The sequence below is a fragment of the Aegilops tauschii genome, chromosome 4 (genome assembly GCF_002575655.3).
Source record: "Aegilops tauschii subsp. strangulata cultivar AL8/78 chromosome 4, Aet v6.0, whole genome shotgun sequence".
Classification (NCBI taxonomy): Eukaryota; Viridiplantae; Streptophyta; class Magnoliopsida; order Poales; family Poaceae; genus Aegilops; species Aegilops tauschii.
Genome location: NC_053038.3, coordinates 105,389,820 through 105,406,738, shown reverse-complemented (window position 1 = coordinate 105,406,738; position 16,919 = coordinate 105,389,820). Strand labels below are relative to the sequence as shown.

Sequence of the window (16,919 nt, the reverse complement as noted above, 5' to 3'; positions counted from 1 at the left end):
GGCGCGCCCTGGTGTCTTGTGCTCACCTCGGGCTCCCTCTTCGGTACTTCTTTGGCCCACTGGATGTCTTCTGGTCCAAAAAAATCCACAAAAAGTTTTGCTGCGTTTGGACTCCGTTTGATATTGATTTCGTGCGATGTAAAAAATATGCAGAAAACATCAACTGACACTGGGCACTATGTCAATAGGTTAGTACCAAAAAAATGATATAAAATGATTGTAAAACATCCAAAAATGATAATATAACAACATGGAACAATAAAAAATTATAGATACGTTGGAGACGTATCATGGTTTTCCTCCCCGTGGGAATAACGTGGGTCGTGCGGGGCTACCTCTTCAATGACACAGTCCAAATGACGCGGGCCATCTCCTTAGGCCAACTCGTCCCATGGTTCTTTGACCTAGGGAAATAGCGGGGATCCCGGGCAACCAAACAAGGCAAGAGGGTTTGCGAATATCCATTTTTTAGCCCAGGCTCATCTGCACCCGCGATGAAGACAAAAAATCAAAATAAATACTAGAGAAATTCAAAAAATTCCTATTTTTGCATGGTAGATAATTTGATGTGTGAGTTACTCTTCAATTTTCAGATCATTCGGACAGCCGGGCAGCTCTTGGCAAAAGAGATAAATTATGGGTTTGTAAAAAAAGTCTACTGGTTATGTACTGTTCTGAACAGATTTGTCTTTTTTGCTGAGTGCTACTCAATTGTCCAAATGATCTGAAAATTAGAGACCATACAAATTAAATATTTACCATGCATTTTTTTGGAATTGTTGGATTTTTTCTTGAATTATTTTTTGATCAGGTGCAGATGAGCGCGGGCACCGAATCGCTGCACCCGGAGGGTCTGATCCTTTTGCTGTCAACGATGTACCGATGATTATAAATGAGCAAGGGGGAGGGGGCTTCAAGCGTAAAAATAAAAGAGGAAAAAATCCCCTCGATCAAAAAATAAAACAAACGAGAAAGAACAAGAAAACGCTACACGTTCCTCACGTGTTCGCGAGACTTCGCCGTCCACCTCCGTCGCCTTCCCCAACTTCCCGACTACTCTCCATCCAAGCAGCAGCACCGCCATAGACACATTGCACACGCCCAAACCAATCTGCTCCTTCCGGCGTGCCGGGTTCCGCGGATCGCGAGCTTGGACAAACCGCTCGATCAGAGCGCACCTGAGGCACCGTTTCTGCCCCCGCGCGATGGCGTCCCCGCCGCCGCCGCTGCTGCTAACGCTGGTGTGGGCGGCGGCGCTCCTGTGGTGCGGCGGATGCGACGCGCGGTTCGTTGTGGAGAAGAACAGCCTCAGGGTGACGGCGCCGGAGGCGCTCAAGGGCGCCTACGAGTGCGCCATCGGCAACTTCGGCGTGCCGCAGTACGGCGGCACCATGGTCGGCGTCGTGGCCTACCCCAAGGCCAACCGGAAGGCCTGCAAGGGGTTCGATGACTTCGATGTTTCCTTCAAGGCCAGGCCCGGGGCGCTGCCCACCTTCCTGCTCGTCGACAGGGGAGGTGAGGGAACATAACCGCTTCTTCGTTTTTGCTGCTGCTAGTTCTGCATGTGTGTGTCGATTGGTCCTATTAGATAGGCTGCGCATTTTATTTAACCACGTCCGAGTTAATTATTGCATCTTGCCAAGCGATGATGTGATTAAGCTGAATAGTTATTGACCAAGTTTGGTACAACGACCAAATCTTTGACCAAGGCCCTCGTGGATATTATAGTGGCTACCTCACTGACTTGTTTTACTGATTTTGTTCTCAGCCAATTATTGTTGGACATCTTGTTTGCTTTGCAACGTCACATTCTACACGGTTAATTTGGATTACACTACATGATGTTTTAAAGACTGATTACATAACATGGTTTTGTTGTTCTATATAGATTGCTACTTCACAAAGAAGGCATGGAATGCGCAAAATGCAGGTGCAGCGGCGATCCTTGTTGCCGATGACAGGGATGAACCTTTAATCACGATGGACACGCCTGAAGAGAGTGGAAGGGTGGAATATTTAGAGAACATCACCATCCCCTCGGCGCTAATATCCAAAAGCTTCGGGGATAGGCTCAAGAAAACTATCGATAATGGAGAAATGGTTAATGTAAACTTGGATTGGAGGGAGTCTCTGCCCCACCCCGATGAGCGTGTTGAGTACGAATTCTGGACTAACAGTAACGACGAATGTGGTCCAAAATGTGATAGCCAGATTGATTTCGTCAAGAGCTTTAAAGGAGCAGCCCAGATACTTGAGAAGAAGGGATACACACAGTTCACTCCGCATTACATTACATGGTATTGCCCAGAGGCCTACACTTTAAGTAAGCAGTGCAAATCGCAGTGTATCAACCATGGGAGGTATTGTGCACCTGATCCGGAACAGGATTTCAGCAAAGGGTATGATGGGAAAGATGTAGTAGTACAAAATTTACGCCAAGTCTGTGTTTATAAAGTTGCTAAGGAGAGCAAGAAACCCTGGTTGTGGTGGGATTATGTGACTGATTTTGCAGTTCGATGCCCAATGAAAGAAATGAAGTACACCAAGGAATGTGCTGATGCAGTTATCACATCACTTGGTACATTTGTTTGTATATACCTTATTATTTTCTACTCTGAGGTGCAATAGTTGTACTGAATAAGTTTATAATTTCCAGGCCTTGATCACAAAGCAATAGATAAATGTATTGGTGATCCAGATGCTGATGAAGAAAATCCTGTTTTGAAAGCTGAACAGGACGCACAGGTTAGTACTTATGTGCAATTTTTTATATTCATATTCGTATGATTGGTGATCTCAGATCTCAATGTAACATCCTATACCATTTTGCGTAGATTGGCAAGGGCTCTCGTGGTGATGTCACCATCTTACCAACTCTTGTAATTAACAATAGACAGTACAGAGGTGTGTGCTCTTCGAAGTTCTACTCATTACAGTTACCAGTTTTGTTTTTGTTTGAGATTCTGTGTTGCTTAGCTGAGTTTTGTTTATCAGGGAAACTTGACAAAGGAGCAGTTCTTAAAGCACTTTGTGCTGGATTTCGTGAAACCACTGAGCCAGCTGTTTGCTTGAGTGAAGGTTGGTACATTGATTTCACTACCTTCCCCACAATTTATGCTGAAAGAGTCTCTTGCTCTTGAACTGTTCATGTTATGTTAAACCGTAGATATTCAAACAAATGAGTGCTTGGAGAACAATGGTGGCTGTTGGCAAGACAAGGCTGCTAACATCACTGCTTGCAAGGTATCTCGATTGATGTTAATCTCTTTCTGTAAATAGGTCATTGAGTTGTTTTCCTTTTCTGTTTTAACTTACGCATATGATACTTGGCTGGTGGTTATGCAGGACACTTTCCGTGGAAAAGTGTGTGAATGTCCAGTTGTGAAAGGTGTGAAATTCGTTGGTGATGGCTATACTCATTGTGAAGGTATATACTACCAGGAATCAGGACTATTTCTTTTCTTCCTTCTTTTTGGACTATGTTTAAATAAAAATCTGATCAAAACTGTGTGTATCACCTGCCAATTGTCGTTTAACGTCCCATGGCGTTGGCTTCTAAATCATGGCATCGCAGCCCCTTATGACCTCTTAATTGGTAACATATGCTGTTGTTCTTTTAGCTTCCGGAGCTGGGCGGTGTGAGATTAACAATGGAGGCTGTTGGAAAGAAACCATGAATGGCCGGACATACTCTGCTTGTACTGTAAGTTATCAGTAGGAATTTTCCATACTGCTTCTTAGTGTGTTAAAATGATCTAAAAGCATATTCTTGGTGCTTAACTACATACAGGCTGATGGCTGTAAGTGCCCAGATGGGTTCAAAGGCGATGGGATCCACAAATGTGAAGGTAAGTCAATTACTGAATGTTAGGCCATTGGAAGTCTTTACACTACAAAACTTGCAGGTTTAAAAGAGATGTGAATATGTACTTTAGGGTTGGCTTCACAGCCATAGCATATCGTATATTGCTGGTCACACTGCTGCTTAGATGTGGTGCTGAACTGCTAATGTGACTCTTTTGTGACAGATATTGATGAATGCAAGGAAAGGACTGCATGCCAGTGCAAGGAATGCAACTGCAAGAACACATGGGGAAGCTATGAGTGCGGCTGCAGTGGAGGTTTGCTGTACATGAAGGAGCATGACACATGCATAAGTATGTACATATCTTTTACGACTAACTTTTTATTGCTTCAGTAATTGCATAGTTGTGGATCTATCCACCCCACTTGGTACAGAGCCCGTGAAAAATGAAATAAAATTTCCTTTTCAAAAAATTAATTGCATACTTGTGTCTAGCCAAATTGGTTCATTCAGCTTTTAGATACCTGGATTTGCAGGCTAACTTCCTTCTTCGTCAAGGTGCAAACTGATACACTTCTGTGTTCTACTCCCTCCGTTCCTAAATATATGTCTTTTTAGAGATTCCAATGTGGACTACATACAGAGCAAAATGAATGAATATACACTCTAAAATACGTCTATATACATCCGTATGTAATCCATATTGAAATCTCTAATAGACATGTATTTAGAAACGGAGGGAATAGAATATATAGGTGTGATGAAATGTGATACCATTGATGAGAAAATATGTCAAACTTCATTCTGGTTTGCCAGAGCACTGGACTTGCACTATTTGAGGCGCACTAAGGGCATGTACAATGGTAGGATTGAAGTCGAAGCATTGTACTTGAGCGACACTACACTGAATTGTCATTCTTCATCTTTTTCAGGCAAGAGTGCAGCAGCACAGGTAGGCTGGAACTTCCTGTGGGTCGTCTTCTTCGGCCTAGCGGCAGTAGGAATCGCAGCATATGCAGTGTATAAGTATCGGATCCGGGTACATGATATGAACAACCTCTTACATGTTCATTAGCAACTCATAAAATCAAATCTAGGTCAGTATCATCTAACTCTCGGTTTGCTTCTCTGCACGCAGAGGTACATGGATTCAGAGATCCGCGCCATCATGGCGCAGTACATGCCCCTGGAGAACCAGGGAGAGATTCCCAGTAATTCTCACCATATTGAGATGTGAAGAACAACGCCGGAGCGGCTTATGAAACGAACATTTTTTGTCTGGCATGTGTGATTGTAGCGATCTTATTGTACAGCATACTAAGACATTCTGTAAATTTCTAGATTAATCACTCAAAGTGCCAAGACATAGTGGACTCCTTGTTGCGAGGATGTTTAAACCGTACAGTCAAAGTTCGAAATCATTACATACATAACTTCACGGAATTGTCGAATCATATCAGCCCCTTTGACCTTGCGGATAAGGGCACTTAATTATGCTGTTTGATTCATCTAGCTGCATATTTTCAACTGTTTCATGGGAAGGGGTGAGCTCCACATCGAAGCACGAGCGTACCAAAGATATTGTTTTAAATCTAATTTGCTCAGCTAGGGATATGGATTATTGCTATGCTTACAAAGCCACGAGCTATCAGACACCAATTCTAGGCAGCTTTTTTTGCACATGAGGGCATCGGTGCAACTGCAGCTATTCTCAGAAACAACAGGGGAAACTTTATTGCGGTTCACTGCAAATTCATTGCTATTGCAGATCACCACGGAGGCAATGGCCAAGAAAGATGGATTACTATTCAGTTTTGCTAGAACTCATCTAGATGAGATATAGTTTGGTCTCATTTACCTTTTATAGCCATTGAATGTGATGCTATAAGATGCGTGTGTGCTGACGTGGGTTGTTTTCGTTTTCGTTTTCAAGGTGAATGAAACAAAATTATATCTCATCTAAATGAGTTCTAGGCACTCCCTTACTATTCGCTAATTCCCTTGGGTTTAGTAGGATAGAATGGGAGTCTGAATCTCTTCAAGTCATTAATTTATGCTCTGGACAAACAAGATGGTCGAATGAAGCTGCAGCCTTATTTACAGAATGCATAGATATTGGTTCATCTATTAGAAAGATCATCTTTAAGCACTGCTTACGATCATGTAATAATGCAGCGCATGTGCTAGCTAATCATAGTTATCGTAATAAGTCCTTTTTTAGCTGGTTGGACGAGCCTCTCGATTTGTTGATGAGGGAACTCGTGGATGATGTAACCGTGTTTTAATTCAATACAGCTAGCCATGAAGACCTCTTCTAAAAAAAGTCTAGGTAGTTTTTTTTTTTGCGAATACACCAATTCTAAGTAGTATAGCTTATAGTATTAGAGAAATAATTAATAGCCAATAAAGCGTGTATATATAAAGCGAGAAGACCACGGTGTCTCCTTATCCATGACCACCTCTTGCTCCGTAAACCCACTTTTCCGACGAAAACCCTCGATCACAGCGCAACGCAATGGGGTTCACCGCCGTAGCCATATCGTCCTCCAACCCAAAGCCCCGCTCCGAGACCCCCCGCAACGCGGCCCTCACGTCCGCCATCTCCGCCGCTTCGGGCAGCACCGGTCTTCCTCACCTCGGCAGCGAAGATGGTGGCCGCGGCTTCGGAGGCCTCCTATCGTGGCTCTTCAACGCCGGCGCGGCGCACGCCGCGGAGGAGAAGCCGCCGTCGAGGGACTGGGACGCGCACGAGTTCGGGGCCAGGACGACGGTGCCGTTCGCGAGGCTGCAAGGGGCCAAGAGGTACAAGGTCTCCGACGTCAGGTTCCTCGACCGCCGCGCGCTCGGCGGCGGGGGCGCGCGCGTCACGACGGGGCCCGACGACCCCCTGTTCGAGGGCGCGGCGCTGCGGCCCGGCGAGGTGTACACCCGGTCGCAGCTGCTCGGGGAGCTCGAGGCGCTGTCCTCGTGCGGCATGTTCGACGGCGTCAGCGTGGAGGCGGTCCGGCCCCAGCCCGACGGCACCCTCGGCATAACCGTCTCCTACGCCGAGGCCCTCTGGCCCCCGGCGAAGCGGTTCAGCTGCGTCAACGTGGGCGGCCTCTTGCCGGCGCAGGCCGACGAGGTCGAGGACGATGACATGACGGAGAGGGAGAAGATTGCGCTCCGGCGGAGGCATGAGAGGGCGTATCAGCAGCGGCTCGGGCGGGCCAAGGCGTGCATCCTGCCGGAGCCCGTGCGCGGGGAGGTGGTGGAGATGGTGAGGAAGCAGGGACGGGTGAGCGCCAGGCTGCTGCAGAGGATCAGGGACTGCGTCCAGAGGTGGTACCACGGTGAGGGGTTCGTGTGCGCTCAGGTGATCAACTTCGGGAATCTTGACGCCGGCGAGGTTTTGTGCGAGGTCGTCGAGGGGGAGGTAACCGGGGTGGAGTACCAGTTCCAAGACAAGCTCGGCAATGTCGTCGAGGGGAACACCCAGCTCCCTGTAATTGACAGGGAGCTGCCCCAGCAGGTATATGTACTGGAAACACCACGTACTTACATGAAACAAACAAACAAACAGCATGATAGTTAGGATAATCTTGTTATTAATCACCATAACCATCAACTTTCCACAATTCATGTCAAGTCCCATACCAATTTAGAAACACCATCTGATCCTTCTGTTCTTTTTCGAGCAGTCCTATAATTTTGAATATAAGACTGCTCTAAAAATTACAGACGGATAAGATGTGTTTCTTTGGTTGAAAAATTACTACTATGTGTTTTTGTTTCGATCGCAATGTCGTTGAACACAAATTCAGAAAAACGCCGAGACAGTGAAAAGCAGTACAAACCTTTTTTTCATGGATTTGAGGATTTGACCTGTCTCTGTTGATCTGCCGTTACAGCTTCGACCAGGTCATATCTTTAACATTGGGGCGGGGAAACAAGCTCTGAAGAACATAAATGCGCTCGGATTATTCTCCAACATAGAGGTGAATCCACGACCTGATGAGACAAAAGAAGGGGGCGTAGTGGTTGAAATCAAGCTCAAAGAACAAGATCCCAAATCAGCCGACGTGGAGACAGTGTGGAACTTTGTACCAGGGGATCAGGGACGACCAACTCTTGTAATGTGTCTACATACTTGTAATCTTTTTTACAGTATCTTGTTAAAATCTGCCTTAAAATTGCTGGGGAAGTTCATAATCGAGATGTCCATCACTGTAGTTTAAGCCCTGTTGCCCAACCTTATGCATTTGTATCTGATGGAGGCTTTTTGTTTCAGGCATCCATTCAACCTGGAGGAGGTGTGACGTTTGAGCACCGCAACATCTGTGGCCTGAACCGATCTCTCGCCGGATCTTTCTCATCGAGCAACCTGCTCAACCCTCAGGTGAGTTGGTGATGGATGATTCTGTAAGATCAGTGAGTGTGTTTTCAGTTTTGCTGTGTGCTGCTTTTGGTTAGTTTTGGAGACAGTCACTTGGTTGGTGTCAGAGGAATTTTGCTTAGGAGGGAGGCATATATCCACACATCTGGACATGCATTTAAGCTTATATATCCATGTTTTTGTTTGGTTGCTAGGATGATGTTTCATTCAAGCTTGAGTACACACATCCTTACTTGGACGGTGTGGAGGACCGGAGCAGGAACCGCATCTTCAAAGCCAGTTGCTTCAACACCAAGAAACTCAGCCCTGTCTTTGTCCCCGGCCCCAACATGGACGATGCTCCACCCATCTGGGTCGACAGAGTTGGAATCAAAGCTAACATAACAGAGGTTTGCACAAATTCAGTACCCCCTCGGTTTTGAAATGTAAAACATTCCAACACTTATTTGACCAACAATTATTTCCATTTAGTTCGACAGCATCAATTGTGTATCACATAACATGTTATTGAACTAAATCATTAGTAAGATGCACGTCAATTGTGTACCTCCTTTCGCATATTTATATCTCCATGAACACTCAAATGACTCCTTTTCATGAATCATATCCACATTTATGTGGGTGAGTTAACGAATTAAAATAAAACCGATAATGGATTCGCAGAACCTCACAAAGCAGAGCAAGTTCACGTATGGCCTCGTGCTGGAGGAGATCACGACGCGTGATGAGAGCAATGATGTGTGCACACATGGGCTCCGGACGAAGGCCACCGGTGCCCTTGGCATGGATGGCCCCCCCACGACGTTCAGCGGCACCGGCGTGGACCGGATGGCGTTTCTTCATGCCAATGTGACCCGGGATAACACGGAGTTCGTCAACGGTGAGACCATCGGTGACAGATGCATCTTCCAGGTATGGTTTAAGTGGTTAATGAGTAAATTATTAAGACTTTCTGTTTTCACAAATGATTCAAAGAACTACACTTTCAAGGGGTAGTTTCATAAATAAAACCATTGTTTTTTATTGTCCTAGAAAAGTGCATTATTCTATAGAAGGCTGTTCGTCGTCAGGTTTTGGCAAGAAGAAATGCAGTTAATTTACTCCCAAAGTTTTGTAGGAAAAAAAATTGTTTTGTAGGAGTAAAATCCAGGTTCAGTAAATAAGTTCTCCAATGGTGAACCAAGTAAATTCTCTTGTGTCGCAGGTGGACCAGGGCCTGGGCATCGGGAGCAGGAACCCGTTCTTCAACCGCCATCAGCTGACGGTCACGAAGTTCGTGAACCTAAACAAGCAAGAGAAGGGAGCCGGGAAGCCGCCGCCGGCCGTTCTCGTCGCCCATGGCCGCTACGCCGGATGCGTGGGGGACCTGCCGAGCTACGACGCGTTCGCCCTCGGAGGGCCTCACTCGGTCAGGGGCTACGGCATGGGCGAACTCGGCGCCTGTAGGAACCTTCTCGAGGTTAGCTGCTGAATCTGTTTCTGTTCGGTTTCGACTTGGACCAGAGCATTTCCGATGCTGCTGTTAACCGTGTATGCATGCAGGTCGCGACGGAGGTGCGCATCCCTGTCCCCGTGATGAAGAACACGCACGTTTACGCTTTTGCCGAGCATGGCACCGACCTCGGGAGCTCCAAGGACGTCAAGGGGAACCCCACGGAGTTCTTCCGGCGCGCCGGCCAGGGATCGTCGTATGGCGTGGGCGTCCGGCTTGGCCCGCTCCGGGCGGAGTACGCCGTCGACCACAACGCCGGCACGGGATCCGTCTTCTTCAGATACGGCGACAGGTTCTAGACTGGACGGATGACCGACCTTCCGCGCAACTGTACCAGCTTAGGCCACATATACATTTTCTAACGTGTACTTTGTTTCGACATTCACCGTTTGTTAGCTGCTAAGGTATTCCTGCACTGCACTGTACATTCCATGTTAAGACTACACATTGTCAGCTCAAGGAGAAAGGGGCCCAGTTCAGAAATTTTCCATAGAATTTCACGCACGGTGTAGATGGTCCCAGTATGATAATGAGAGAAAAAAGGAGACACTGTTGTGAACTTTTCAACGGATAATTAAACCAAAAATGGGGGGACAAGAAAACTAGCTCTTCACTGTTGGCATCTCATCTGGTATCCACTTCCACTCTATGCCCGGCTCATATACTGCCCGGTTCTCGAGTCAATTAGGACATCATCGCCTACATCAACGAAAGACGGCACATTGACAACAGCTCCTGTTTCCAGAGTTGCAGGCTTTGTTCCTCCTGCGAAACAAGGTATAAGCAGATAATTCAGATGGCGTTAACCAGCTCTAGGGATCATCAACCTGATCAAGCCAGAATCTGAGAGAGGATGCAAGCTCATCCTTCATTCTATAAGATAGAAGCAAGAGGTCTCTTCTAAAGTTGAAAAACCAGGAAACAATACTAAGAGAGATATTGTCCAAGATCTTGGCGACTAACCAATAGTAACATGAACATAAATGGCTCTTGAGACTTCTTCACTACTAGTGTAGTGTCAAAAACGCTCTTATATTATGGGACGGAGGGAGTAGAAAAGAAACGTCAACGTTTAGACAAGCGGCCTCTACCAAATGATATGCTCGCCTGAGTGCAAAAGATGCCTCAGACATAATGGGATCACTTTTCGTTGTACGACACTGCTAAATAAACTCTTAGAACAGGTGCAGCAGGTTATATCTGCAAGATAAAGTACTCTCTGTACCTTGTGCACTGTCACCTTGCCCTGGATCAGCCTCGGTTACGGTCAGCCTAACAGTGATGGGGAGATCAAAATCAATGATCTGCAAAATTTAATACCGTCAGTGTCCAACAGTAATGTAGTGTGCACGGATATACAGTAAAACTAACTAGCACAGTATCGGAAAAAATGAGAAGGTGATAGCACATAATAGGAAATACCCGTCCATTCCAGTATAACAAAGTGCAGTCCATTCCTTCTTTCAACCACTTCTGCCTGTCGCCAACATCTGACTCGTTTAAGCGGCTTTCTTCAAAGGATGTCTGGAAAGGTAAATTATGATGAGAACAGTTGTACACTTGAAGAATGCACAATACCGATCGCTAATAAGTGATGATGATTGGTTGAGAATAACAGATCGTTTATTCTGTATTTGAGGTTGTCTGCACACAAAGGACACCTCATTTCAACCCGTCAAAAAAAAGGACACCTCATTTCAAACTGGTTTCTACTTGTTAAGTTTGATTTTAGCTAGTGCGTGACGAGCAGGATTTCAGGCTCCCTTCAATGAAATTGGATCATTTTTATTTAAAGGAGAATGATGGCAATGGATCACCCGCCCATGAAGATATCCATCCCCAAGCCCACGGTGGTGCTTGTCACCCGCCCATGAAGATTTCCATTGTTAGAAAATCGTGCCCATACCCGATGGATATCCTTGCCACTGGCTACCCACCGGTTCTTCTCAGCATGTACAAATAACGACTCAAACATAGCAAATAAGCTCAACAATTATGTATACAATAACCACAACATATTATGATGACGGAGGTAGGGTTTATAATTATATATGTGATATATCTCTGATGACACACATGTAATATGAAATATTATTTTTACTATATTACTTTTACTTAATTATTAAAATGTTAATCGGATGAGCGGTGGGCAACCCATGGGCAAGCAATTATACCCATAACCTCCATGATTAATTGGGTTACCCATGGGCTGCGTCTCAGCTACCGGATATCCAAACCCATGCTTAAAACTGCCATCCTTAGACCAGAATTGCATTATTGGATCGAAACATCTGGGAAAATTCCGGCTCATAATTTCATCAAAATATGATAAATTTGGAGAGTTCACCTTAATTTGGCTCATAATTCCTTATCATGCAACTTCATCATCCTCTAATAATAGTGCCACATGTCTACATTTTTTTCTTCAGCAATCTGTGCATAACTCAGTACATAGTTATCCACGTAACATAAACTCCTGTAGTTACTTACTGTCCAAAATCAGCTCATCACTTACAGCATGTGCAATGAGGTAGACATATGAAACATATAAGCAGGTGGCAGGCAATTGTGTCATGACCAAGGTTCTCAATTGCGGTCGGAATTTCTGGTAACAGACCGGTTACTGGTTCTTTCGGCCACCCAGGTAGAAAAAAAAGTACCAGACAGTACTGGATAAAATTTGTTCGAATTCATTTTTTTAATCAAAGTTTGTTTGATTGATTTTGGGTGAAAAATAACCAAGATTTCCAGGCAACCGGTTATTCCAGCCCCTAGCGTGAAAACAAACAGAATCGAGAAAGAAAAATTGGTCATGACATATTTGAGTCAAATAGATGTACCTACCAAATCCATGAACACAAACTGGGAGCCATCCTTGTAGGTGAATTGTTTGGTTTCCTTTGAAATAGAAGCTTCCTGGATCTGAAAGTGTAGGAAAGTGGTAAGTGTATAACTACAATGCGCTGTGATATAAATGAGAAGTATAATAATTCCTCAATTGATGAAGTGATGAGATAAGTCAGTATCCTACATATGCCTAAATAGTTGATCCCCACTATCTCAATTCTCTCAACATGCACACATGCCACCTCATCACGCCACTAATTTTTTCTCTGAACATGCATGGTAAATGGCACTCCCTCCGATCCTTTTTATAAGATGTTACAGACAGCTGATTTTCAACTGTTTTGGGAGCTGTCTGAACTATCTAAAATGTCTTATAAAAGTGAACAGCGGGAGTAGTTTATATTCTCTCTCAACATGCACATATCCCAACTCACCACACATGCCACCTCATCAATTACACTAATTATATCTCTCTTAACATGCATGAGAAATTCTACTTATATTCTCTATATATTTACAACTATATAATAATTAAATACAATATATTATTTCTATTTTAAATTTTATTAAAAAATATTTCAACCAATCCCCGGAACAACACACGGGTTATCATCTAGTTTGATTAACTAACGAGTACAAATACAGAATTACAGATGTAAAAAAGGAATTGCTAAATGCAGCATCAGATTCTGAAAAGCGAGTTTCTGCTCAGATTACCGTACTTCCAGCTCGAAAGGTTTTCTCAACTGTGTTGCCAGTGATATAATTGCGCATTTTTGTCCTCACAAAAGCGGCACCTTTTCCAGGTTTGACATGGAGAAACTCTGTTGTTGCATGGAGGGGGAAAAGTTCATATAGAAGCTTCTCACATTGATTGTACTAAATATAGAACAACAACAACAAAGCCTTTGGTCCGAAACAAGTTGGGGTAGGCTACAGCTGAAACCCATAAGATGTCGCAACCAACTCATGGTTTTGGCACATGGATAGCTAGCTTCCACGCACCCCTAGTATGAAATATAGAACAATGTTATAATATACTAAATGGACGACCATTCAGCCATTGCTTTCCATGTGTAGAATTTATCTTTAGCTGGCCCCTTGTAGTTATAATTTTGCTTGAATTAAGCACTTAACTAAAACTTTAAAACTCAGTTCACAAGGGTTCAGTGTCTTGTACCATTTCACTACAGAGATTTGAAGAAACATAGCTAGCACTGAGGGTGCATTGAGAGGTGAGTAGGTGACACATACTCCAGAAGGGAAAATAAGGACATGTAGCAGTGAATTATTTACAGATATTTTAGATTAAACTAACATAAGTGAATACGTTCTCCTAAAAACTAAAAAAAAAAAATCTCGAAAAGGCGGTCATACCCCTGGCCTCTGCACGGCCCTTAAAACTATAAAACAAGAACTTCCACAGATATTCTGGGAAAATGCTACTGAGTGATAACACAGGAATATGTTTTGTTTTTTTAAAGACAAACACAGGAATATGTCGAGGTGCCAAATTGACCCTGCTTACACAGTTTTTGGAACTATAATAAAACAAATAACTAACCGTTGGGCTAAGCAAAGAGGAGGTACATTCACTGAATTTCTCAGATTATGCAATGGGGCCTTCAGGTGAAAGAAGGGGCACTACGTTCACTAGCATATCCACCCAGAACCAACCATATGTAGAGGAATATGATTTTGGATGTTACCAAGAATCTTCCACGGCGCGCCGTCCACCTCCAGGTTGAACCCCACCTTGATGTCGTTGCTGGACAGCGCGTAAAGCCCTGAAGCGGAACACACTATGATATCTCCTAGAAAGAAAGCTTAGGTCGAGGAGAGAGGAGAGAGGGTCACTCACGGGTGAAGCGGGAGCGGAGGGGCGCGAGGCTGAGGGGTCGCGCCGCGGCGAGGCAGGAAGGCGGCCGCTGGAGGTCGAAGAGGGAGGAGGAGTTGGCCGCGATGCGGTGGTTGTGGGTGGCGCCGGCGAGGTGGCGGAGAGCGGCCATTGTTTTGGTTCTCCGTTTCTTCCTTGGGCGCGCCGCTAACTCAGCCCGAGTGATGGTGATAAGGAAGAGGATGACGCCGCTGGGATCCTGACTCACTTTGCCTGTGTCCCGCCGCAGGCCACAAGCCTCCCTCTTCCTGACATTGTGGGACCCACTTGTCAGGGGGAAACACTCCATTTGGTATGGCACGAAATTTGAAATCTCTACTAGAGAGGGGCGTTTGGCTCCCTGGTTCACGTGAGCCGGGAGTGTTTTTTTGTTAAAAATACTAAATAAATAAAAAAACAAAAAAGATTTTGGAGAAAGATGATAGAGTGTGTGATGCCCGTGCCAAATTTGAGAGCATTTGAATGTCTGGGTAGCTCTCAGCAAAAGGACTAATTTAGGGTCTGTGAAAAAGTTTATTGTTTGGACCCTGATTTTTTTTTTGCTAAGAGCTACTCAGATGTCCAAATGCTTTGAAATTTGGCACCCACCTCACGCACTAAAATATCTTTCACGCAATATTTTTTTTGAAAATTTTATAGTATTTTTTTGAATTTACTGTTCACGGAATGCAGATGAGTCTGGGCTCAGAATTGGATATTTGTCTCTATTATCCTATTCTGGTTTTCTATTTTCCAAAATAGAGCAACTCTAATAGTTCATGTATTCTTAAATAAACTACTATTTGCAGAAGTTGAGGCAAAAATAGCCCTGCAAGAGCTCTCGCAAACCCGAATTTTTTTATGGGATGCCGTATAATCACCCCTTGCCCCTTACGTTTACGAGAAGATGATGAGCTGGTAGCCGTCTGAACTTTTCGTTGTACACCCTCGCGCCGCGACCGCCATGCTGCGCCGCCGCCGTCCCGACACCACGTTGCGTCGCCACCATCCCATGTCACCATGTTGCGTCGCCGCCGTCCCATATCGCCACGTCACGTGGCGCCGCCGCCGCCGCGAGCCCGTGCATCCCCGCCTCCTCTCCTACCAGCAAGGTTGCGCCGCCACGAGGCTGGCCACAAGCTCGCGTTGCTGCAAGGCCTCTCGCCACCAGGTCACGCGCGCGTCCGCTGAGAGGCCACACATCTGCACCTCCACTCATGTCCAACGAGGCCACACCGCCATGAGGCCTCTTGCTGCCAGGTCGCACCGCCGTTGCGAGGCTAACCACCACCCCCGTTGCGCCTTCCCTGCCCCGCCTCATTGCTCCGACCGCCTTCACCATGCCATGTCACTGTCTTGCAGGCCCATCATCGTTTAATGAGAAATAGGAAAATATATTTTAGGGGGGAACTGAGAAAAATAGGTGTCAGTAAACTTCCTCTAAATTATACGGTCATCCCACAACACAACTTTTATGGGAAATTTTCTATAGGTGCTATTGGAGTTACTCTTACGCTGTACTTTCGTCCGGCTCTCTCGCACCCCTCCCACGTAAGCTTTATCCTACCTCTCATCCATTTTCTCACCACGCATCAGTTTAATGAGTCACGAACCGTTGTTTTTTTCGTCCCCAATCTTGGGGAAGTGCTAAGGAGGGGATACACAAGTTTGGGTCGGAGGTTAGGGTTAAGGTCACCCCTTTCTCTATCTAGTTGTCTCACCGACCTATGCTGCCACATTGAGCATCGCCGACCCGTCGTGAGATGGGAAGCTCACTCATCTAATAGTCTGATGAGGAGGTTCCTCAGCCGTTTGAGAGGCGGACACCGGGGCGAGCGTTGCTGTCCATGATAGATCAAAGTAGTGGCGGCGAATGACAATGCGAAGCTCATCTTCCCGTCTCCAAAGCCCATTCCGTCGTGGTCGCCATTTGTGGCTCCCTCCTCATTCCGCAAGGAGTCATACAACTGCGACCTCCTTCGCGCTGGTACACTCTTCCATTTTATTTCTTCTTCCTTCGCTCCCCTGACTTGTCGTTGATCACTAGAGGAGGTGTGCGAGGATTCTGTCCTGGGGCTGCACGTGGTGAACATCGGCATGTCCCGCCCTGTCCGCGTTGGAAACGGATCTCAATTTGATATCTTTGGTACTATGCCTGCGTTTAGTTCAACTTTCATGGTTCGTATGCTGAATCTTTGCTTTGTTCTGCAGAATCTTCAATTGGGTTTGCAAGCTAGGGAATGATGCCACCACATTGGCCAGCCACATCCGGTTCATGTTTACCAGTTGGCAACATCGAATTCTATCGAGGTCTGGTTAGGGGATGACGTTCAAACTCTTACTTGGTTGTATCTTTTGTGGCACCCATGCTCATCTCCTCATTGTCAAAGGAACGGATTATTAAGGGAGCTTTTGGAAAGGTGAATCTAGAGCGATATGTTTTTTTATATAAAGTTAGAGCAATTGTTGCCAAGCTTAACACCTTGGATGTAAAAAACTTTTTCTATAATATAGCTGAAACGCA

General features: G+C 45.3%; 3 protein-coding genes across 3 annotated transcripts; 2 read left to right on the top strand and 1 right to left on the bottom strand.

Moving 5' to 3' along the window:
- Positions 1 to 1,008: 1,008 nt before the first annotated feature.
- Positions 1,009 to 5,248, top strand: LOC109757826 (vacuolar-sorting receptor 1). The gene is made up of 12 exons (XM_040387891.3): positions 1,009 to 1,515; positions 1,889 to 2,578; positions 2,657 to 2,745; positions 2,835 to 2,904; positions 2,995 to 3,078; positions 3,167 to 3,243; positions 3,346 to 3,427; positions 3,621 to 3,703; positions 3,791 to 3,848; positions 4,029 to 4,157; positions 4,738 to 4,844; positions 4,944 to 5,248. Exons 1-12 carry the CDS (start codon positions 1,206 to 1,208, stop codon positions 5,040 to 5,042), a joined length of 1,878 nt encoding a protein of 625 aa, XP_040243825.2. The 5' UTR covers positions 1,009 to 1,205; the 3' UTR covers positions 5,043 to 5,248.
- Positions 5,249 to 6,231: 983 nt separating this feature from the next.
- LOC109757835 (protein TOC75, chloroplastic) lies at positions 6,232 to 10,176 on the top strand. Its single transcript, XM_020316672.4, has 7 exons — positions 6,232 to 7,316; positions 7,696 to 7,917; positions 8,076 to 8,183; positions 8,375 to 8,569; positions 8,844 to 9,092; positions 9,385 to 9,639; positions 9,723 to 10,176. The coding sequence occupies exons 1-7, from the start codon at positions 6,321 to 6,323 to the stop codon at positions 9,969 to 9,971; spliced, it is 2,274 nt and encodes a 757-aa protein (XP_020172261.1). The 5' UTR covers positions 6,232 to 6,320; the 3' UTR covers positions 9,972 to 10,176.
- Positions 10,128 to 14,654, bottom strand: LOC109757837 (uncharacterized). Its single transcript, XM_020316674.4, has 7 exons — positions 14,381 to 14,654; positions 14,229 to 14,306; positions 13,237 to 13,343; positions 12,517 to 12,594; positions 11,095 to 11,196; positions 10,898 to 10,976; positions 10,128 to 10,437 (listed from the first exon to the last, which is right to left on the bottom strand). Exons 1-7 carry the CDS (start codon positions 14,526 to 14,528, stop codon positions 10,319 to 10,321), a joined length of 711 nt encoding a protein of 236 aa, XP_020172263.1. The 5' UTR covers positions 14,529 to 14,654; the 3' UTR covers positions 10,128 to 10,318.
- Between the last annotated feature and the right edge of the window lie 2,265 nt (positions 14,655 to 16,919).

Coding starts and splice junctions, on each gene's coding strand:
- LOC109757826 (XM_040387891.3), top strand. CDS start 1,206: ATGGCGTCCCCGCCGCCGCCGCTGCTGCTAACGCTGGTGTGGGCGGCG. Junction 2,905..2,994: donor TAACAATAGACAGTACAGAG/GTGTGTGCTCTT, acceptor TTTGTTTATCAG/GGAAACTTGACAAAGGAGCA. Junction 4,158..4,737: donor GGAGCATGACACATGCATAA/GTATGTACATAT, acceptor CATCTTTTTCAG/GCAAGAGTGCAGCAGCACAG.
- LOC109757837 (XM_020316674.4), bottom strand. CDS start 14,528: ATGGCCGCTCTCCGCCACCTCGCCGGCGCCACCCACAACCACCGCATC. Junction 13,344..14,228: donor CGCGCCGTGGAAGATTCTTG/GTAACATCCAAA, acceptor ATGCAACAACAG/AGTTTCTCCATGTCAAACCT. Junction 10,977..11,094: donor TGTTATACTGGAATGGACGG/GTATTTCCTATT, acceptor TAAATTTTGCAG/ATCATTGATTTTGATCTCCC.
- LOC109757835 (XM_020316672.4), top strand. CDS start 6,321: ATGGGGTTCACCGCCGTAGCCATATCGTCCTCCAACCCAAAGCCCCGC. Junction 8,570..8,843: donor TCAAAGCTAACATAACAGAG/GTTTGCACAAAT, acceptor ATGGATTCGCAG/AACCTCACAAAGCAGAGCAA. Junction 9,093..9,384: donor GTGACAGATGCATCTTCCAG/GTATGGTTTAAG, acceptor CTTGTGTCGCAG/GTGGACCAGGGCCTGGGCAT.